This window comes from Balaenoptera ricei, chromosome 16 (assembly GCF_028023285.1).
Source record: "Balaenoptera ricei isolate mBalRic1 chromosome 16, mBalRic1.hap2, whole genome shotgun sequence".
Taxonomy (NCBI): domain Eukaryota; kingdom Metazoa; phylum Chordata; class Mammalia; order Artiodactyla; family Balaenopteridae; genus Balaenoptera; species Balaenoptera ricei.
In genome coordinates this window covers 117,123,199-117,146,643 of record NC_082654.1, presented here as the reverse complement: position 1 = coordinate 117,146,643, position 23,445 = coordinate 117,123,199, and the positions used below count along the sequence as shown (strand labels likewise).

Sequence of the window (23,445 nt, the reverse complement as noted above, 5' to 3'; positions counted from 1 at the left end):
GCTCAGTGTCTGACACTGCTCTGAACAGCCCCCAGGCCCAAAGTGGACAACCTCTTCTGACTCTTCCAGTAACCTAGAATTATACTTTTCCATGTCTCCATGTGGAACTGTGGGTCCAACTTTTTTTGATTCATTTTTCCTTACTGACATTGAATGAGCCTGTGAACGTACGGCCTGCATCGAAGGTTAGAATTTCTTTCTGTAGTGTTCCTGTTTGCTTTGTATATAAGTTCCCTTTTGCTTTTCAAAGCACGTCTGCTCGTAAATGAAAACCCTCTTTTGAAAATGGCTCTTGTTACCTTCCTAGCAGATTTTTCTCAGCTTTCCCGCTGAGGTGCTCAGTTGCACAGAAATCAACTAGAAGACACGGAAAGTTGTTTGGGCTGAAAAATGATCAGCGTGCCGGCACCCAGCTTTCTCTCTGTACCGGCAGGGTGCGTCTGAATCTTGGACACTATCATGGGTGATATTTGCTCTTTCTTCCCCTTCCCCACCCTCACAGCTTAGCTGAGCGCTTGGCTCCTCTTTTGTGACACAGGGAGGGGAAAAGAGGTTTTCAGAGATCAGACACCATCGGCCATTTATTTCCCTTGGTTATTTCTCAATGGTTCTTTGACAGTGTGCATATAGGCAAAGAAGTTAAGTCTTGAATAATCAGAGGAAAGTGTAGACATTCCTGTAGTCGCTCGGTAGATTTGTCTAGAAGATCATTTCTTCTTTTCTCCCCAAGTGGTGCATTTGGTTTGGTGCTGTGTAGAAGCTGCTTCCAAAAATATGAATGATCCCTGCCTCATATGTGCTTCTCCAGAACAATGCAAAGAACAGACTTCTTCCCTTTCCCCATACAACAGAGATCTGGCGACCTGACCCTGTCCTCCGTGTGGCTCACACTGCTGTAGCCCACAGCACGGTTCTGAGCTCTGGTAGAAGTCACTAACGTCCGAAGACCTCAGTCTGCCTCGGGCTAGAAGTTTGCTTCCACCACATGTTTCCTGAGAACGAACTCAGCCTTTGTCACCCTGCCGCGCCTGCCTCCTCACCCACCCTCACCATCGTGGTGTCTGTGTTTCTCTTCTTCTTCTTCCCCCACAGCTTTCCGGCTGCTCCTCTTTCTCACCCACTACCTTGCCACTTTGTCTTCCTCTGTTTCCATTCAATCTAGTGGTCTCTACGCCCTCCTTTTCCCTTGGCACTTTACTTTGCTAAGCCAGTTTCCATGTGAAATGAAAGCGTATTTAAGATAGTTATTGAATTTCATCTAGACACTTAAATTTATTGAATATCACTATAATACTGAAAATTTGGGTGAGTTCAAATCGTTTACACCTCCCAAAATGATACTGTGATCTTCCTTTGCTTGGGCCTTTGTTGATACTACCTTTTTTAAACTGGAGGTCATTTATTCCTTATTTCTACCATTGAGACAGTGAAAATACTTAAAAAGAACTGCAGAAGTCTCTTATCAGAGTGCATAGAAGTTATTATTGGACTTCTAAAATAATCAGTGACAGTATACCCTGAAGATTTATGTATTTATGTATTTCTGTGACTTAAATGTTACGTTTACTTGGCAAAAAGTGTTGCATATGTTAGAAATAATAGCAGTGACTCAAGAAAACAATATTCCAAAATTGTCTTTCCATAATTCTCTAGGGAACAGGAATGATAGTATTAAGTTTGCCTTAAGAACTACTCAAAAACCTAAAACCTGGATCTGTATTTACTGATGGAAATTTAAATAGAAGATTGTAATCAAAAATGCAGAGGCAAGGAATAAGTTTAGATCTGAGCTGAGGCTTCTTGATCCGTGTAGCTTTCTGGTTTCCAGGAAGGATTTTGGAATTTCTCATCGCCCAGCTAACCCAGTGCCCTAATCTACCGGTTGTTCATTTTAATTGAAATCAGTACATTGGCTCCTTCAAAATAAAAACGATGCTCACCGTCCCACCCCCTACTCCGGAAGGGGCGTTTAAATGGGGAAGTGCATGATGAGGTCGGACCCAGTTAGATTATGTCTCTTGAGCTCCATACCTACACGTATAGAGGGGCTATTGGGCACCTCCACCTGGATGACCAAAAGTGCCTCTTAACTCAGTGCATCCAGAACTGAACTCATTTTCCCCTTCGGCTCCCCTCTTTAATTCCCTAACTAGGTCAGAGGTACCACCATAAATATAAACAACAACAGCTATCATTTATTGATGAGTTATTATGCCCTCTCCCCCAGGCACTATATGAAGCACTTGAGATTCCTTATCTTTTTTTTTTTTTTTTTTAAAGGAATTCCTTTATTTTTATTATTTATTTATTTATTTATTTATTTTTGGCTGTGCTGGGTCTTCGTTTCTGTGTGAAGGCTTTCTCTAGTTGCGGCAAGCGGGGGCACTCCTCATCGCGGTGCGCGGGCCTCTCACTGTCGCGGCCTCTCTTGTTGCGGAGCACAGGCTCCAGACGCGCAGGCTCAGTAGTTGTGGCTTACGGGCCCAGTTGCTCCGCAGCACGTGGGATCCTCCCAGACCAGGGCTCGAACCCGCGTCCCCTGCATTGGCAGGCAGACTCCCAACCGCTGTGCCACCAGGGAAGCCCTTTTTTTTTTTTTTTTTTAATAATAAACTGTAACCTGTTTGCACGAATCGGCCTCTTGTTGTTTTTTTGTTTTTTTTTTTTTTAATTTTATTTATTTATTTATTTTTTGGCTGTGTTGGGTCTTCGCCTCCGTGCAAGGGCTTCCTCCAGTTGCGGCAAGCGGGGGCCACTCTTCATCGCGGTGCGCGGGCCTCTCACTGTCGCGGCCTCTCTTGTTGCGGAGCACAGGCTCCAGATGCGCAGGCTCAGTATTTGTGGCTCACGGGCCTAGTTGCTCCGCGGCATGTGGGATCTTCCCAGACCAGGGCTCGACCCCGTGTCTGCTGCATTGGCAGGCAGATTCTCAACCACTGCCCCACCAGGGAAGCCCGAGATTCCTTATCTTTTTAAAATCCTTCCAGCAGTTTATGAGGTAGATACTGATGTCATTTTCACTGAAACAGATGGGAGAACCGAGATTGAAACAGATTGAGTAGTGGGTCCCAGGTCACACATCTGACAGAACTGGGACTTGACTCCAGGTGTCTCTGGCGCTGTAGCCCGTGCTTTATTCGTGGCGTCAAACTGCCTCCTGGGATCTGCAGGGTGCTTGCCGTGGAGCCAACCCCTGTTTTCATGCTGACGAAGTCCTCACCCCTCTAGCTCACTGAGGTGTCCGGTGCTCCTCCACGGAAGCTGGCCCAGAGAAGCCTGCTTGGAGTGCCGAACTTGTCCCACTCGGTGGCTCGGTCGGCCTCACCTACCGGAAATCCGTCTTCATCTGCCCTCATTCCTACCCACCCATCCTAACCTCACAGATACTGCTTTCCTCTCAGTGCTCTCTGAGCAAGCAAGCCCATCTGTTTCCCCAGGCTTAGTTACTGGGATGACTTCAGGCTACCTGTATTCTCTCTCTTGTGAGCCATTAGTGCCTTAGGTTAAATTCAACTTAAATTCAACACACCTACAACTAAATCCATGGTGTATCCATCAGATGTTTCTGAGTTGTTTTTTGGTTTTATTTTGGTGGCCCTTTTTGTGTGAGGCTGGCCGAGAACTCTGATACTTGAGCCTCATTAGAATCATGTACATGTTTCTGACTCTTTTAGTTTTTAATACCATCAAAGGCATGATGTTTGGCATTTTGGAATGTATCTGAATGCTACCTATGGGCCCACCGTGATGGGTAAACCCAAAAGTGCAAATTAACAAACCCACAAGCCTGTGGCTAATTTGTGACTCAGATCTCAGCAGTCCATCTCAAGTGGTTGCAGATAGAGATTTATTTAAACTTTAAATCACTTTTAATTTATTTACTTTTTAATTAAAATTTTTTTATTGAAGTATAGTTGATTTACATTTGAGTCACTTAAAGATTCACATTAGAAAAATGTTTTTTAAAATCTGACTGATTCATTTAACAGCTGTAATACAGCATCTGTTCCTGCCTGGGGTTGCAGCCAGATCAGAAGTGGGCTCTGGCCTTCACACCTGATGATAATGACTTCTCTAAGCTGTGGTCCGTATTGCTCAGTGAGTGGCCTGCTAGAAATAACTCTCTGGCCTCCAAGGTCGGAGATGTGGAGTCTTCTACCACGGGCATTGGTCAAACCCTCCCTGACTGGAGCTCGCATAGTCATACCGCCTTCCCTCCTGAAATTAAAATGAAGATCACACTACTCCCAGCCTCCTGTGGTTATTGTGAAGATTAAATACTTGCAAAAACTCTTATTACAAGCTTGAGGACACAGTGACTCACTGCATGAGTATTAGATATGATTATTATTCTTACTTATTTATAAATGACTGGTAGGAGGTACAATATGTTGAGGGGTGTATTGGTCCTCATTTCCCACATTAACCCCATAAGGACTCCTAGTGGAGTTGGTGGTCAGTAAGAGAAGATAATATTCTTCCTTATTTTGATATTAATAATTGTTAAAATGATGGTTCTCATGGTTACCGATTTAGCAGTTTCTACGCCTTATCTCAAAGTTTCGCCAAATATACTATACAAAGGATGCATGGGTGAACATTGTTTTAATAGGAATTTATTTTAATGTGTATTAGTTGAAGAAATGTAACTAGCACATCAAATTTATGATTTCTTGGCCATTATTGCCTAAGATGAAGCTGAAATTTTGGAAAACTGTAGATTGAAATTAAGATTGTATTTAATATATAATCTTATATATATTATAAGGGGGGAGGGATAAATTAGGAATTTGGGAGTAACATATACACACTACTATATATAAAATAGATAAACACCAAGGACCTACTGTACAGCACAGGGGTCTATACTCAATATTTTGTAATAACCTGTATGGGAAAAGAATCTGAAAAAGAATAACTGAATCACTGCTGTACACCTAAAACTAACACAACATTGTAAATCAACTAACTATATTTCAATAAAAAAGAAATTAAAACAAGGAAATTAAGATTATATATATACACATAAACATATATACACACATAACATACATATATACATATATATTAAAAATAGGTTTATGTGGATATGGCAAAAATTTGTAGGGGATACAGTTTTCCTATTTCATCCTCCCTTAGTCTTGAGAGGCAGGGAGAAAGCTCCCTTAGTCTTATTCTCCCCATTTTACAGATGAAGAAACTGGGGTTTAAAAAGGCCCATTTTTTCTCAAGTGCCTCTTAACAGGTGGTGGACCTGGGATTCAAATTCACAATCTTTGTTCTCTCTTGTTCTGCCTGTGGGGTTGTTTCTCACTTCTCTTCCCAGGAATGCATTTTTTTTTTCCAAATTTTTACATTAACTTTTATTGGTTGTTTCTTCCTATACATTTAAGACACTCATTACAGAAATTGTAGAAAATACAAAGAAGGATAAAAGAAAAAAATTTTTTTTTATTGTGGTAAGAACACTTAACATGAGATGTACATTCATAACAACTTTTTACGTGTATAATACAATACTGATAACTAAAGGCATGAGGTTGTACAGCAGATCTCCTTTGACTTTCCTGTCACAGCCCTGTCAGGTGGTCCAAACAAGGACACAGAGTGAGGTCAGTGAACTTGCTGGAGCCCCACAAGAAAGTATGAGCACCCCGAGCCCTGGCTCCCAGGCCCTCCCTCTAAAGCATAGTGCATCACAGCCTGGGCTCTGCAAGTTGTGCCTTTCTTTGGAAGAAAAAGCAGTTTGCTTCCAGGGTCCCATCAGAAGCCACCCGAGTTTAATATTGCCATAAGCTTCTCCCTGTTGGGGAGCAGGGTCTGTAAGTGGTGGCCTGGGCTTTGTTCCCAGGATGGCAGCAACGCTGGTTGGCTCTGAATCTACCCTTGTCTCTTCTGAGCAAGGAGCTCAATAATCCTGTCTACACAAATGCGCACACATAGGCATGCGCCCACTGATTTAATTAAGCCACTTCTTGACTCAAATGGTTAGTTTAGACAAAGAACTCAGTCATTACCAGATTACCAGTGTTTCTTTTTAACATCTTTATTGGAGTATAATTGCTTTACAATGGTGTGTTAGTTTCTGCTTTATAACAAAGTGAATCAGCTATACGTATACATATATCCCCATATCCCCTCCCTCTTGCATCTCCCTCCCACACTCCCTATCCCACCCATCAAGGTGGTCACAAAGCACCGAGCTGATCTCCCTGTGCTATGCGGCTGCTTCCCACTAGCTATCTATTTTACGTTTGGTAGTGTATATATGTCCATGCCACTCTCTCACTTCGTCCCAACTTACCCTTCCCCCTCCCCATGTCCTCAAGTCCATTCTCTACGTCTGCATCTTTATTCCTGTCCTGGCCCTATGTTCTTCAGAACCTTTTTTTTTTTTAGATTCCATATATATGTGTTAGCATACGGTATTTGTTTTTCTCTTTCTGACTTACTTCACTCTGTATGACAGACTTTAGGTCCATCCACCTCACTACAAATAACTCAATTTCATTTCTTTTTATGACTGAGTAATATTCCATTGTATATATGTGCCACATCTTCTTTATCCATTCATCTATCGATGGACACTTAGGTTGACTGTCACTTTTCAACTGGTCACTTTGGGATCTTTCGGGCTCACTGCTTCCTTTAGTGGTGAATTGGGGGGAAGAAAGGTCAGGATGTTAGTTAGGCAGCACTGGTTTTTTGAGTGCCCACAAAAAACAGATGCCATGTAAATGGAGGTTTACAGTTACTATTGCAGTGGCGTTCGTAGTGGCCTGTGATTCTGTGAAGTCATATCTTAGGTCTCTGTGGGTTTCAGAAGCTAAGCTCTTACATCCACGTTAGTCATATGGCTAGGAATCCAAGTGCCCCCATTTTGTCATTATAAGACAGCACCAAGAGACTCCTGTTAGTTTTGACCCTGGCACCACAGATGAGCTGAAGAGAAGGCCTCCCGTCTTTACAATTTCAACAAAAATATGCTGGTCCCAGGTGCTTGCTAAAGATCTTTTTCTTCCCCATCATTATTACCAAAAGATGCTGCCCCGAAAAGGGTAACATGAATAAAATGCGTTTCTTCTTAGCGTCTCATGGTTTGAGAAAAGGGTTTGGTGAGGGACTCAGACACTTCCTGGTGGGTGTTGAAGGTCACTGTTAGTATATGCTGTCGTTTGCTGGTCAGTAACTATCATTCGTGTTTCTTCTTAGGGCTCCCGCCAAATGGCAGTGTTTTCTGGCTAAATTATTCTCAGCCAGGGTGTTGCCTGTGGCGAGCTGTGTCAGGCACACCAGCACACTTGCCTGTGGGCCTGGGCTTTGGCATTCGTCTGGCTCCAGCTTTCCCCAGTCCTCACCCCATCCGCTTCTGACCAGCCTCAGCCGCTGACAGAGGTGCTGTCGATCGGCTTTAAAGGCCCGATCGGAGACATTGTCCACCCTCCCAGTCTACAGCCCAAAAGCGGAGAAGCCAACTGAAAACACACAAGGATCTAATCAGAACTTTGATGTTACGCAAAGCAAATTGCATTTCAAGCTCTAGAGAGCTCGAGCCATTCTAAACCTGATTAAGATTCATCCGGTACCAAATTGTGATAAATGTTATTTTGGAAAAGTGGATTGTCAGTATTTTCAGATTCACTTGTTCACCCAGAAAAATCTGTGTTTTTTCCTCTTTCTTTAGGGTAGTCAGAATAAGAGAAAGCCTTGGGTTGCCCTCACTTGTTTGCTGGGCAAAATTGAGACGGTTTTGGCTGCTCCTTGAGTAGCTCTGGACAGCACGCCAGGATGGAGAGACTCTCACTCCGGCCACCGTGACTCAGCGTCCTAATGTCCCTCATTGCCCTGCCCTCACCTCTGTAGCACAGGGGTGCCCACTTTCTGGACTGACCTGGTTGGGGAGCCAGTGAGCTCATTTAAAAGGGGAATGATCACAGTGAGCATTCAGGCAGAGAGCTGCCAAGCTGGGGAGAGGGTTTAGAGCAGGTTTCGTTCTTGGTTTTTGTTTTTGTCCCAAATAAAATGCTACCTAAAATTTTGGAGAAGAAACAGAACCATTCCTAATTCCACCATGCTTTGTAGTTGCTATGTAGCTTCTTTGATCTTTTAGTGCATTTATTTGTAGACATAAATGTATGCTGCTTATATCAAATGGAATCATTACTGTTCTGTGTTGAAATGCGTGGTTTTCATTTAGTTTATTCCGAACATCATTCCATACTGATGTTGAGTTCTCCATCATTTTTAATGAGTGCTGAGTAATTTTCTATCTGGGGACTTCTCGCCCCTCTCTTCCTCCTTTGTTTTCTCTTCTCTTTTCCTCCCTACCCCCTCCTCTCCCTTCCTTCTCTGGCAATTCTGTTATAACTCTTCTCCCTCATAATCTGTCATCTTTTTCTCCAGTTCCATGTCATTGTTTTCTTTTTTTCACTCTAACATGTTGTTATATACTCTCTGACATATGCAAATAATATGAAATAAAGAGAGGATTTTTGTAGTTTTGGACCATGCTGACTTGTGTAACTCAGACCAAAACAATCTGTGTTTCCATCTTTTGGTGTGTGTTGGCTTTCTAATATTTTCTGTCCAGATTCTGTGAGAACGAACATGACAGAATTTTGAAAGGCTCTCATATCCCCAGAAGGAAGAAATGACAAAGAGGCAAGACATTATAATGAATGTTTATAATCTTTGTTTAAGAACATGACAGTCTCAAGCCCTCTGTCACTTCTAAGTCTCGATGATTTATCTTGTTTCCTCAGACCCTGTGCCGGCGCACAAAGATGTGCAGAATGAAGCGGACAGTGCACCAGAAGACCTCCAGTCTGTTGAGACTAGCAGGCTTCTCTGTCACATCACTGATGGTGACAACCCGCTTCTGTCACCACGATGCTCCATCTTCAGCCAAAGCCAGAGATTCAACTTAGACCCTGAATCAGCCCCTTCTCCACCCAGCACTCAGCAGTTTATGATGTAAGAAAACCTTGTTTTGTTCTTGTCTTCATTTCATGCAGTTTTTTAAAATACCATTTACAATACAACCCAATACATTTATAAATTCAGTGAAGTGTGTGTCCAAAATAGAGCAAACATGCCTACCAAAAGCAACTGCAAGCCCTGAACAATAAATCAGAGTACTTTCTAGTTAAGAATGCTGTTTCAGGCCTTCCTGAATCAGGAGGAGATGGTCTCGAGACACAGGCTGCCCTACGGCTCACATGTCTGAACATTTTTGGTGAAATGACCAGAATCCTAAGAAAGTCTGTGTACATGCAAGTACCAGGAATTCTTGATGAGCTCATAAGTATTCTTTCCATGTCCAGCAGTGGCCTCGATGGATGGATTGTAGCAATGCTTGTGAGTTGTACATCTCAATTTCTTCTTAGAGTCTAGAAAAGTGTTAGCTTACAGTAGTTCCCCCAGACAAAAAAAATGTGAAACTATGTGTTCTTTTTTTTTTTTTTTAAGTTGCGTAAGTAGTTTTGATGCGTAGCTAAAATGAGTCTCCCTTGACCAAAAATACGTGCAGGGAATTCCTAGTTTCTCCTTAATAACTCCTGCTGTTACTCATGAGTTTATCTAGACCAGGGTCCACGGACTGTCTACTGGTGGACTTGAGGGATTTAGTGAATTATTACTGTTGTAAAGTGTGTCAGGTGAGAAGCTGAACGCGTTTTCTGGAGAGGGGGTCCATTCCTTTCATTAGATTCACAAAGGCTCTGTTATATAAAGAAGAGTTAACTACTCATCTAAATCTTCCTTGAAATTGTTTTTAGGTGGGGTTCATGCAACTTATTGAGGATGACGGTGCAATAGGGCTCTCTCATTAGTCTGAAATTGGTGTCCCCCAGGCTTTAGGAAATACATTTCCTAGACTAATATTCTGACATTTGTAGACTAAAGTCCCTGATGACGTTTGCCCATAATGGAGTTCTGTGATCAGGGATTTCCAATAATGAGCAGATGCTACCACAGTAGACTCATCAAATAATGAGCTGGCCTCTGGGCTTCTCTGATAATCTAGGAAGCTTGGTTTGTAGACCAGCAGCAGTGTTTACTGGAAGACCATTTTTAAAAAATTTATATCTTAAAAAAAATGTTATTGGAGTATAGTTGATTTATAATGTTGTATTAGTATGTGCTCTACAGCAAAGTGAATCAGTTTTACATATATTCACTCTTTTTCACATTCTTTTTCTCATATAGGTCATTACAGAGTATTGAGTAGAGTTCCCTGTGCTATACAGTAGGTCCTTATTAGTTACCTCTTTTATATATAGTACTGTTTTTGATGATTCTTTCCCTCTCTGGAATCACTGCAGGCCCCGAAGTTCTTCACGGTGCAGCTGTGGTGACGGCAAAGAGCCACAGACCATCACCCAGCTCACCAAGCACATCCAGAGCCTCAAGCGGAAAATTCGGAAATTTGAAGAAAAATTTGAACAAGAAAAGAAATACCGGGTAAGGACCCTGTGGTTTGAAATGAGTAGATTGTGTCAGAAATGCATGGGCTTTTCTGTCCTTCCTTTTTGAGTACATCTCTGTGCCAGGGGGCAGCTCAGTTTCCATTGGCCAACCCAGGACCTATCATAAATTGAGTTTCCATCCTGGGTCTGTCTTGTTCTCACATGCTGTTAGCTGATCTCTGCTAAGATAATTCCTAGTAGCAAATTACAACTCTTATTTCTAAACTGATTTGATTATTGATCTCTCCTTTTTTTTTTTTTTTTTTTTCCTGAGGAACCTTACCATCATTAGTGTTCCTAGGACTAAAATTTGGAAAGCTTTTGAATTACGGTCTTATTTTTTCTTTAGCCTTTTCTCATTTGCATTTGATAAGAACCTATTAAGGACTCAAAGGGCAGAATCTCTCATTGTGGAACAGAATGAGGGAGAGTTGTCTTTGACAATAAAGTACTTTCTGGTTGATGGGTGAGGACCTATCAAGTGACATCTATTCAGGCCACTCTTAAGAACAAACCCTGATCCCATCCTTTCCTGTCGGAGAGACACCAGCCTTCTTGCTGGTGCTGCAGTGTTACAATCATGAACCTTTCCTTTTCTTACTTAAGACACAATAGAGTCAGAGGTAAGTGTCCTGATGGCCAATGCTCGTTTTATTTATTGTCTCTACTGGTGACTGTGGCATAGAGAAGAATCATATCCATGTAGAATTGCACAAAGATACTGGGTCTTTGGCAGAGGGTCCAGAGCAGCTTGTTATTAAAATAAATGAGACCAGGGAATGTCTCAAACATCTTTAAATATTTAAAGGCTTACTAAGCTCTTGGTCCAGAGGCAATCTGCAGGTCCCTGTAGTGTGGGTTAGTTCTGGGGAGGCAGGTGAGAGTAGGTAATATTCCACTCTCCTGTTATTCCTGTTCTGTGTTTCCCACAGTGACTTCAAATTCACTAAAAGAGGGGTTTTAAGGAGGGAGTTTTAGCTTTGCTAAAAATTGAAAAAAAATCAGATTGGCTTTCAAGACAACCTTAAGGTGTTGAAGATTCTTCTCTTCCTTGAGGGCAGGCAGTCACAACTACTTATTGTCTTTTATAGAGCAGGAGGGTGCTCTACACATTGTGAGTACGGGCCTTTATTTTACAGATAAGGAGACGGAGGCCCAGCAAAGACTTATAACCTTCCTAAGGTGGTTGTGTTCTATCAGCTCAGGCTTGGGGTGGTTAAAGATGAATAGTTTTTGCAGTGGAGAAGTACAAGTAAAATTCATTGTGTCCACTGAAAGTTGAAAGCTCCAGATAGCCTGAGAGAAACTGATTTTCCTTACTTGCTGCTGGAGTTTTATTGGATCTGTGATGCCCTCATATTGGAATCTGTAGAGAAACAATTAGGGGCTCCATCCCCAAGGCCTATTGATATTTCTAACCTGGCAATTCTTGAATCAGACTGATCTGGATTTGAATCCGCACAGCCACTTAGGAACTCTGTGACTTTGGACTTGTTACTTTATCTTTCTGAGTCTCAGTTTGTCCATCTGTAAAGTGGAGTTAATATTAGTAGTGACTTCTTAAGTTTGTGAGTATTAAATGAGGGAGTGCATATATAATGCTTTTTACGGTTTTGGCACAAAGGAAGTAAGTGGTCTTAGATATTATTAACTTTTTAGTCTGTTTGCGTGATATTTGAATAGGCTATCCCATGGCAACCTCTGCCTTGTCAAAAAATAAAGGAAAATTATAGACATTAATTTTCCACTGGATTTTTCTACCTGCAGCTGCAGACCCTGGATTGCTTTTCTCAACTATAAGAGCCACCCAGCAGCTGAGTATTTTAGAGAAGAATTTCTCCTGGCACCTCCTGCCTTTGTCTGGAGAAGCTTTAGGGCCACAGTAGACAGATGCCCACACACTTCAACATGCAGATGGATGAATTTGGGAGCAGTAAAGGAAGAAGGCTTCATGGTCACTGCTTCCGTGTGTATTAAAGTCTTTGAAGTAATCAGAACCTTCCACGTCTCAGGAAACAGGGCTTCCCCTCACCCTTCCTGTCTGGGTGCCAGGCTGTGGTTAGAGGTTTGACATGTTAATGGGCTTTAATTGGTTGCTGTGTGTATGGCTTTCCTTCCTGGCAGCCTGACGGTGGGGTTAATAGCACCCGCTGCTAATTTTTGAATCCGAGCTCCTGCTGGGCCGCCATGCTAGTCTGATGCCCTGGTACGATATACATCTTTCCTTCTCTATTGAATGTAACCATTTCACTTCATATCCAGAACTGTATTTATTCCCTACAATTGATTTTACATTTAACTATTGTTAGACTCATGGACTTAGAAAAGGCTGTTTCAGCCAGATGTTCACTTTCAGTAGAATTAGAGAATGTTAGAATTAGAAGGGATCAGTCAGTCTTATCTTATTTGACCATTGAAGAAACTGAGGCCCAGAGAAGGGAAGCAGCTTCTCCAAGTTCATACAGCAAAGAATTGATGTAGCCAAGACAGCAACATAGGTCCTTTCATTCCTGATCCATAAATCTTTCTAAAGTGTCTTTTGAATCATCTTTGGCAGACCACAAATCTGGTCCAGTAGTACCCTCAGTTATGTGACTCATGAGCTCCGTTTTAATTACACTGAACAAAATCTACACTGTGTAATTTTTGGGTGTATGGCCCTTGGGGCCTATTAAACTGAAATAGTTCAGACGTTAGAAGGCTTGAAGATCCACAGCTTGTATATAAAAACTTTCCATATGATCTGAGAGCTGCCATCCTTGTGAGCTTGATTTAACCTCTTTTGAAAGCTCGCCCAAGAGCAGGGAAATACAAAATTCATTTCAGAAAATGATTTCAGGCTTTAAAATATTTTGTCAGAAGATTCAGCCTTCAATTTCTATTAAGTCCTGTTTTGCAGTAGTGAAAGCTTCTTTGATGATCATTGGCTTAGGGTCTTAGGTTTTCATTTTTGTTTTTAACAGTGTTTCAGAAGATTGCATTAACTGTGTGGAACATATCCAGTGAAAAAGATGTGTTCCAGAGAACAAGATGTGTTTTCAGATCAGAGTGAAGAATTCTGTGAGGATTTCGAGAAATCACGTGTAAAACATTGACTGTTCATACAACCAGACTGTTACCCAAAGCCAAAGTACTAAACGTTATATCAGGGAAGTAGTACAGTGCATCATTCTAGCAGACCATGGGTAGGACCAGGCACAGCAGTTTGGAGGTGTGCCCTCGGTGTGTCACTGTCCGTGGTCCTGAAACCAGGGCTTCCCTACTGGAAACCAGAGTCTCCCTTCTGGGCTCCCCTAGGGGAAAAATCACTGTCATTTTCCCTCAGTGTTATTTTCCATCTTGATTTTAAACTGTATGGTTTTTACATCACTCTAGAAGTGACAGAACCATGTCTTGTGTTTCACAATTAAAACATCTAATCCCATGTACATTTGATGATCCTCTTACACAAGCACTGTTTTTTCCTTCGAACTTGAGAGGACCACACTCCTCTTCCTATGTCTCTCTCTCACCAACATCTTGCTGATGTTATATGGATTTAATGGATTCTTAAACATGGCAGAGCCACTAGACTTGTCACTAACATTGTACACGTTTCTGGCTACTATTACAGTGTTTGTGATGTCTTCTTGAGCATGCTTATTTAGCTCTTTGTATATCCCCAATTCAAAGTAACCACTAATCTTCTTGAGCCTCCATTTAAGTTACCAGGGTGGCCTCAACTTGTTTAAGAAAGTTTCCTACTGACCTGTGGGGCTGGAGGCTAGGTATGTTTGGCTATTCTTCTCTTCCAGTTTCTCTTTCTGTGGAAAATTTACTTTTAGGCTCTGAAAAGAAATCCAGAAATTAAGGTGAATGATTTGTATGAACAGAGTCATATCCTTCTGGAATTAAAACTATATTCTTATTGCCACATCCAAGTGCGATTAGCTACTAGGTAGGACATACATACCCCTACGTGTATGTTTGTTAGTGAAGACTTATTCACCATTCCTTTGAAGGTCTGGTAGTAACACTACTACTACTACTGCTATCACCTCTGCCAGTAATAATAACAATAATAATATTTTTAATTCTAGCTAACACCTCTATAGTGTTTAGCATGTGCCTGGAACTCTTTTCAGTGTTTTACGTATATTCACTAATTCATCCCTCACAACAGCCCTATGTGGGAGATGCTATTATAATCCTCATTTGGTAGATGAAACTGAGGCATGGAGAGCCTAAATAATTTGCCCAAGTCCATACTCATATAGTTAATTTTTACTTTAATGCTAGCCCAGTAGAATACTGAGTCTGTAAACAGTGAGAGCAGTTGAAATCTGGGTATCCCCCTTACATACTGACTTCTCAGACTGTTGTCAGATTTTAGAGATCCTGGGGTCTCCTTTCTTCAGCTTGGAGGATATGACTGATAGGAGCTAAAGCTTCCAGTTTATCAGTGTTCCTCAGGCAGGTTTTGGTCATAAGTTATGAGCAGAGGCAAGGGAGGAAGTGCTGGTTTGTATCAGTACAGCCATCTACATTGATACAAAGAATGACCTGGCAATGGGGTGTCGGGTATGGGTAGCCCACAAGGTGATTGAGGGTTAGACTGTAGGGGGCACTGACATAGTTAGGACTATGTAAAAAATGCTGGGTGACCAGGTGTGTTTAGAAACAGTGTCCATGGCAAGGATGAAAGAGTGGAGGAGGTCAAGAATGTTCACTGTTTTCTGGAGGCAACTCCATCAGCTGGAGGTATCACGCCTGAATCTCTCTCCCAGCTTTATATGTTCCTGAACTACCTTCGTGTGCCTTAGCTGTTTAAAATTTTGTTTTTCCTTTTCTCTCTTCTCTTCCTCCCTCCCTTTACCTCCTTCCATCCCCATTTTTCCCTCCCTTGCAGCCTTCACATGGTGACAAGACATCTAATCCTGAAGTCCTGAAATGGATGAATGATTTGGCTAAAGGTCGTAAACAGCTCAAAGGTAAATGCCAGCCAAGGGTCTCCTTTCTCAGGAAGGAAGCAGATAAAATCATGATAATGTGCTCCAAGGAGTTCTTGATTCTCTTCCACCTGTGCCCTCTTTAACCTTGTCTCCTGCCTAGATCAGAGGCCCCATCTTGAAATAAAGGGTCCTAGGTCCCCTTCATTGTTTGATCCCATTTAATATATCTCCTTATAAAGAGACTGAGGAACTCCAGACTCCCAGGTGGAGTGATTCACTTCAGTGCCAGGAACATTTCAACATGTGGAGTATTCACTTCCCTGGGTTATTGGTTTCTTGGATGTTAGAAACAGAAGAGGCCTGAGCAATCATTTATTCCACACACCCCATTGCACAGATGAGGACATTTATGTCCAGAGAGAGGGAAAGGTGACGTAGCTGGGAAGTGGTGACCTAGGAGTAAAACTTGGTTCTCCTTCCTCCTAATCCAGTGTTCTTTGTCTCTCTGGAGATGGTGGTGTGAGTATTAATTAAGTCTAAAATCTATCTTAAGGGATGATGGTTATTTACCAATAAAAATTTATTTTCTTCCTCTCTCTACACTTTTTATTTCAATACTTAGAGACATGGGAGTTTTTTCCAGATTTCTAGAAGGATGGTGATAAAGAACTGAAAGGAATATTAATTCAGTGGTATTGAAGTGTAGTGATGTAGCAGGTTTATAATATACGTGGTGTTTAAACACCACGCCAGAGCCTAACTAAAAAACAAACATCAAACAGAGAAGATGAGGTATGTATGTAATTGAGAAATCAATATAAATGGCCTTATTCAAACAAGCAGTCCCCTAGCATATTCTGAAATCTAATTTCTTGATAAGTCCCAGGTGGCCTTTTTATTTTTAATTACGTAGGTTTATATAAAGTCACATTGCAATAATGGTGATTTCTGGATTTTAAATACTGGCATTAGACAAAATTGTGAAATCTGTCAAGTTGGGGCTGGCATTCCCATGTCCCCTTCCCCACCCCTCCGATGTATCCTCAGACGTCTGCACTGTGTAATGCCTTCCAGAAGTACTTGCATTTCTGCAGGGGCTCTTAATGGCTGCACAACTTTCAAAACCCAAGTAAATGAATCTTTGAGTATAGAATTTCAGGTGTTGTGATAGATAACAGGTGAAAACTTTGGGGCCAGGTACCACTGGTCTTCCTCCAGGAATCCTCCTCGGAAATCTAGACCACTGAGTTACTCCCACAGATGATCTTCCACCTCCATGAGATCCCAGCCTCAAGAGCCCTCTATTTTCACATCTGGGGAACCATCATCGGCCCTGTTCATTTCCACTCACTTGGCATCAGGGAAGGAATTCCTGAAAGGCTCTCTGCTCTTATTAGGGCCAATGAGTCCTCCTGGCTCCTGGTAACTCATGGCATTTCTCTTAGAACTAAAGCTGAAGCTGTCAGAAGAACAAGGGAGTGCTCCCAAAGGCCCACCTAGAAATCCATCCTGTGAGCAACCCGCAGTCCCCCGAGAGAATGGGAAGCCGGAAGCTGTGGGCCCTGAGCCAGGCTCCTCTGGAGAGGAGACTCCAGATGCTGTGTTGACATGCGTGAAGGAGAAGAGAGAGCAGCTTCCCTCTCAGGACGTTTCTAAGGTACCTCGCCAACCTTCACAGGGCCCCACCACTCCACATGGTGCCACTGAGATCATGATTTTGACCAATTTGTAAGAGCACTTTGGTACCACATAAATATCTTTAGGAGACTGGCTCTGAACGTTCAGTCAGATGAGTTCCTAGTGGGTTATTAGCTATGACCTAGGGCGTTGCCATTCTGGAGGTTACAGTGTTGCATGCTGGTGGGAGACGCATGGTAAAGACACTAGGGCATTTCATATTCCTTTCTCCCCAACTTCCCCCGATAAGTTAGCAAATGAACCTGAGACTAGGATTACAATCTCATCTTACTGTATGTTTTATTAAGAAATAATAAAGCAGGGATGAGGTATAAATAGTAAGGAAAGTGGTTTAGTATTTTATATGATAAGAATAGAGACGTAGGGTTTCTTGAGGAATGTTAGATGAGATGTCCAAAGACTTCAGCTTAGACATCTTGGTTTTGAAATCTTTGTGAGATACCCAGATAGAGTTGTCAATTATGCATTTGGATATGGGCGCCTGGAGCTCAAAGAAAAGATTATATTTTACAAAAATGATGATGAAAGCAGTTAGTATTTAGTATTTACCTGGTTAATCCGTCCTCCTCCTGCATATCTATGCTTACATTTTACTTACGCCAAGGAACCTTCCTTGTAGTCCTTCCTGTCTGAACTCTGAGTGATGTGGTCGCCTTTCATTTCTTGAATAATCTGTAGCTACCCTAACATAGCTCTAACTATGCTCTGTGCCATTTTCTGTCTCTCATTATAGTACTTGAAACTTCTTGAGTAGAGTTTAGGCTGTTTATTGTTCATGATCCTCAGTGTCTGTACAAAGTAAGTATTGAATAAATGTTGGCAGAGTGAATGGATATATGAAAGAACAAACTAGCATGTTTGACTTTGAAATGAAGTCTTCTTGAGGAGAATGCTGGCTTCACCTGTTCTATTGTACATTATCTAGTCTTGATCATAAGGTGGCAACATTTACCAAATCCCAAAAGGCTTACCATATGCCCCCGGACTAGTCCTTTACATTGGTACACGTGATCTACAAGTAGAAATGGGCCCTCGGCTACCTCTGTCTTTATGAAATACCTTTAAACTTAAAAATAACCAATATATGTTGTGACCAGTGGTTTTCATCCACTCAGCTAACCTGTCCCCTCCTCCCACCCCCAAATATTCTAGACTTTGTGATAGTCAGTGGATAAGTGGATAACTAACTTCTCTGTGTGTGTGTGTGTGTGTGTGTGTGTGTGTGTGTATAAACACATACACACAGTCAAGCACATCTGTGGTTTTCCATCCTTCAGTGCTTCTGATGGTCTTCCCTGTATTTTACAGTTACTTTGACCACATCTATAAAAGCAGCTTGGTCAACACCCAAGTCCTAATTCTGTGTTCTACTCAGTTGACTAAGGAGTGAGGGATGAGTTGGGACTGGTATAATAAACTTAGAGCGGGACTCAGTCCTTGAACAAGACACTTTCTAATCATACACACTTGGCAAGTGAACTAATTCTCTGATATTCAACTTCCTCATCTATCAAATACAGATAATACCTATTTATATAATTATTGTGACAATAAAAGGAGATGCCTGGTGACCAGTGGGCAATCATTCATTTGCAAAAAGATTTGATTGCCTACTATGTGTTGTGAACACATGTGTATATCCATGCTGGATATAAAAAATAAACACGATAGAGAAGTGATGTGGGTTACCACCTTCACGGAGCTCATGTTTTCCTGGGAGTTGGGATACAACAAGAAATAACTCAATAGATAAAATTATTAAAATTTTTTATAAGTACTGTGCAAAGAAACAGATGATATGATAGAAAATAATGAGTATGGATGGTTTCTATTTTATATAGGGTGATTAGGAAGGCCAATAAGATGACATTTAATGCAGAAGAATCAGCAGGCCAAGAGAGCAGCAAAGTGCATTCTAGACGGAACTGCAAGTATGAAGGCCTTTGAAGGAAGAGCTTGTTTGTAGTTGGAGTTCTCAGGTCTGAGGGCTGGAGCACAGGATGGCATGTGATGAAGTCAGAAAAGATAGATCAGGGCACATAACACGGGACCTTTTAGGCCACTGAAAGTATTGGGAAGCTGTTGAATGGTTGTAAGTGTGAAAGTGACATGGTGTGATTTACACTTTAAAGATCTTTTTGATTGCTGTATGGAGAATTAATCATAGGGGAAAAGAGTGGAAAAGGGAAGATGAAATGGGTGGCTTGGACTAGTATGGTAGCCTTGGAGATGGAAGGAAGACACATTCAAAGTATATTTTGGATATAGAATCAAAAGGATGTGCTGAATCATTGGATGGTAGGGAGTGAAGGAAAGGAAGATGGATCCATTTACTGAGATGGGGAAAAACTAGAGGAGGAGCAAATTGAGGGTGAGAGTGAAAACTCAGGAGGTCTGTTTTGGACATGTTTGTTTTAAGATCTTTCAGGAATAGGGTGACCGACCATCCCAGGTTTCCCTAGACTTTCCTAACTTTAGCACTGAAAATTCCATGGCCCACCAAAAGCCTCAGTCCTAGGAAAACTGGGATGGTCGATCACCCTACTGAGGTATTCAAGTCAAATAAAAACATGTAAATGAAAATCTGAAGGTCAGAGAAAAACTCTGAGTTCTTTAGAAGTCATCTTTATTTAAACGGCAATTTATTTCTGTTATTTTAAAAGAAATAGCCATTAAACTGTTTAGTGTCAGAAGCCCCTTCAAATAAACCTATCTTTGCAGTAGGCTAAAGTGAGGCCCTTTAAATAGAGAGCATCTGCAGTAGAACATGTATGTCTCAATATCTAAAGTTGCAGTATTGTTCCTGGGAGAGCTTAACACAGCAGACCATGAAGTGGCTAGGCAGCTATTAGGTGGTTCCTAAGAGGGAGTCCAGAAGCCACAGAAGAATCAAAGGGAGGATTGAAAATTTCCACAATAGTATTATTCCTGGCTCCTCAGTGAGCTTATTCACATTTGAGATTATCTCATTAGGTCCCAATTCTTTAAACTCAAATTGATGGATGATTTTCATCTGGAGTCTTTGCTCTGCTGCTTAAAATGCATTAAATATTAAGCTTCCAAGATGAAGTTATTTCTTTTCTAGAGAGACCTTCGTTATGACTCCTCTTGAAAATTTTGCATTTGGTGTTTAGTCAGAGCTCATACTAAAGCTGATAAACCCTACAGTATTGCCTTGTCAGTTCAGATACTGCTACCGAGTAATCTTCTTCCTCCATCATCTATGGATGATTTTTGGAGATAATCACATTTCGGTCACAGGGCATCCGTTGAGCACTGGAAATGAATGAATCAACCCTAGGTCTGATTGTGGTGCTTATTTATGTCCTTTTCTTTTGAAAATCCTGAATTGGTACTGGCATATATCCCCTTTTTATTGTCCTTTCCAAGAACTGTAGGTGGAGTCAGGTGCACAGCACACGTTACCAACTGGATGAGTAATGGCAGTTACTTCTTCTGGCCCTTCATTAACTGCAGCATCTTTGAGGAGAAAAGCAGATTTTTTTTTTAACATCTTTATTGGAATATAATTGCTTTACAATGGTGTGTTAGCTTCTGCTTTACAACAAAGTGAATCAGCTATACGTATACATATATCCCCATATCCCCTCCCTCTTGTGTCTCCCTCCCACCCTCCCTATCCCACCCCTCTAGGTGGTCACAAAGCATGGAGCTGATCTCCCTGTGCTATGCAGCTGCTTCCCACTAGCTATCTATTTTACATTTGGTAGTGTATATATGTCCATGCCACTCTCTCACTTCATCCCAGCTTACCCTTCCCCCTCCCCATGTTCTCAAGTCCATTCTCTACGTCTGTGTCTTTATTCCTCTCCTGCCCCTAGGTTCTTCAGAACGATTTTTAAAAAAAATTTTAGATTCCATATATATGTATTAGCATATGGTATTTATTTTTCTCTTTCTCACTTATTTCACTCTGTATGACAGTCTCTAGATCCATCCACCTCACTACAAATAACTCAATTTCATTTCTCTTTATGGCTGAGTAATATTCCATTGTATATATGTGCCACATCTTCTTTATTCATTCATCTGTCGATGGACACTTAGGTTGCTTCCATGTCCTGGCTATTGTAAATAGAGCTGCAGTGAACATTGTGGTACATGACTCTTTTTGAATTACGGTTTTCTCAGGGTATATGTCCAGTAGTGGGATTGCTGTGTTGTATGGTAGTCCTATTTTTAAGTTTTTTAAGGAACCTCCATACTGCTTTTCATTTCTAATTCTATTGATTTGAGTCTTCTCCCTTTTTTTCTTGATGAGTCTGGCTAATGGTTTATCAATTTTGTTTATCTTCTCAAAGAACCAGCTTTTAGTTTTATTGATCTTTGCTATCGTTTCCTTCACTTCTTTTTCATTTATTTCTGATCTGATCTTTATGATTTCTTGCCTTCTGCTAACTTTGGGGGTTTTTCGTTCTTCTTTCTCTAATTGCTTTAGGTGTAAGGTTAGGCTATTTGACATGTTTCTTGTTTCTTGAGGTAGGATTGTATTGCTATAAACTTCCCTCTTAGAACTGCTTTTGCTGCATCCCATAGGTTTTGGGGCGTCGTGTAGAAAAGCAGATTTTTAAAAAACATAATAATTCATTTTATTTTTTTTAAATCAAGTAAAAATTTGGTAACTGATTAGTGAGTAGTTGTGCATTGGAGAGAGGGAAGACTTACAGGTAAAATGCACCAAAAGGAAGATCCCATCAAGTTCTTCTACTTACCCTTTTAACAGAAATTTAATTTGCTGAATAGGTAATACTTTCTCACATAGTTCAAAAAATATAAAAGGTTACACATTAAAAAGACTCCTTCCCACCCCATCTGCCAGCTCCAGTTCTGAGGTCTCCCACTCTAAGCAGGTGTAACTATTGTTATGAATGTTTTAGGTGTCCTTTTGGAGTTTCTATATAAAGCATATACAAGGAAGTATCAATACACATTCTTAATTTGCCCCTTTTGAAAAAAGGTAGCAGGCTACATAATTATGTATCCTTTTTTCACTTTGCATATTCTAGATAGCTTTTTATATCAAGACATAGAATGCTTCTCAATTTTTTTATCTTTAAAATTTATGCTTTAATAGCACCATGGTATTTATTCCTTTATTAGTAATTTACAACATTGATAGTAACCTCAAATCAACTAGTTTGATAGCTTAAATAACATTTAGTATGCCTGACTCTGTGCCAGGGACATTTACATAAGATAATTTAAAATGATCCTCATTCTGTATATTAAGAATTTGCACATTAAGAATCTAAGGTTCAGAGCTTCCATAATTTTCCAAATTAAAAATAGTGTGTAATTCTTTTTTTTTTTTTTAGATATTCAAGAAGTATTTATTTATTTTTTAACATCTTTATTGGAGTATAATTGCTTTACAATGGAGTGTTAGTTTCTGCTGTATAACAAAGTGAATCAGTTATACATATACATATGTTCCCATATCTCTTCCCTCTTGCATCTCCCTCCCTCCCACCCTCCCTATCCCACCTCTCTAGGTGGTCACAAAGCACTGAGCTGATCTCCCTGTGCTATGCGGCTGCTTCCCACTAGCTATCTATTTTACATTTGGTAGTGTATATATGGATAAACAAGATGTGGCACATATATACAATGGAATATTACTCAGCCATAAAAAGAAACGAAATGGAGGTATTTGTAGTAAGGTGGATGGAGTTAGAGTCTGTCATACAGAGTGAAGTAAGTCAGAAAGAGAAAAACAAATACAGTATGCTAACACATATATATGGAATCTAAGGGAAAAAAAAAAAAAGGTCATGAAGAACCTAGTGGCAAGACGGGAATAAAGACACAGACCTACTAGAGAATGGACTTGAGGATATGGGGAGGGGGAGGGGTAAGATGTGACAGGGTGAGAGCGTGGCATGGACATATATACACTACCAAATATAAAATAGTGTGTAATTCTTGAAGCCAGTTATCTGAACTCATGACCTCTCTTTTCAAGGCCAATATTAATTGGCAGTATGCTTAGAAATCTGAATTGACCAAGCCATTCTCTTCAGCAGTTGCTTTGTACGATTATGTTCATTATTGACTTCCCATGTTGTTGGACTGACGGGTTAGTTCAAGCTGTCAGACTTGTTCCACGTATGCTGTCTCCCTCAGTGAGGGGCTGGGGAGACTTAGACACAGGGAAAGTTTGGCAAGACTTGAGTCCCTAAAGCTAAAGAGTAATAGATTCTCATCACTCACTGTCCAGAGAGGAGAACGTCAGTTTTACCTCCCTCTCAAGGAGAGAGCTTGTTTATGGTGACGGTTTGACTGATTTTTATGTTTCCATGGTTTACTGTGAAAGAATACATGGGACCAGT

The 23,445-nt window shown here is 41.0% G+C and overlaps 1 protein-coding gene across 4 annotated transcripts in view; it reads left to right on the top strand.

The window, feature by feature from the left end:
• FAM13C (family with sequence similarity 13 member C) overlaps positions 1-23,445 on the top strand; it is a 134,297-nt gene that overhangs the window by 101,001 nt on the left and 9,851 nt on the right. For all 4 annotated transcript variants that reach the window (XM_059900591.1, XM_059900590.1, XM_059900589.1 and 1 more), the window contains 4 exons: positions 8,763-8,973; positions 10,323-10,461; positions 15,355-15,436; positions 16,843-17,054. In XM_059900591.1, the coding sequence (XP_059756574.1) occupies positions 8,763-8,973; positions 10,323-10,461; positions 15,355-15,436; positions 16,843-17,054 (644 nt within the window). The remainder of the gene's footprint in view (positions 1-8,762; positions 8,974-10,322; positions 10,462-15,354; positions 15,437-16,842; positions 17,055-23,445) is intronic.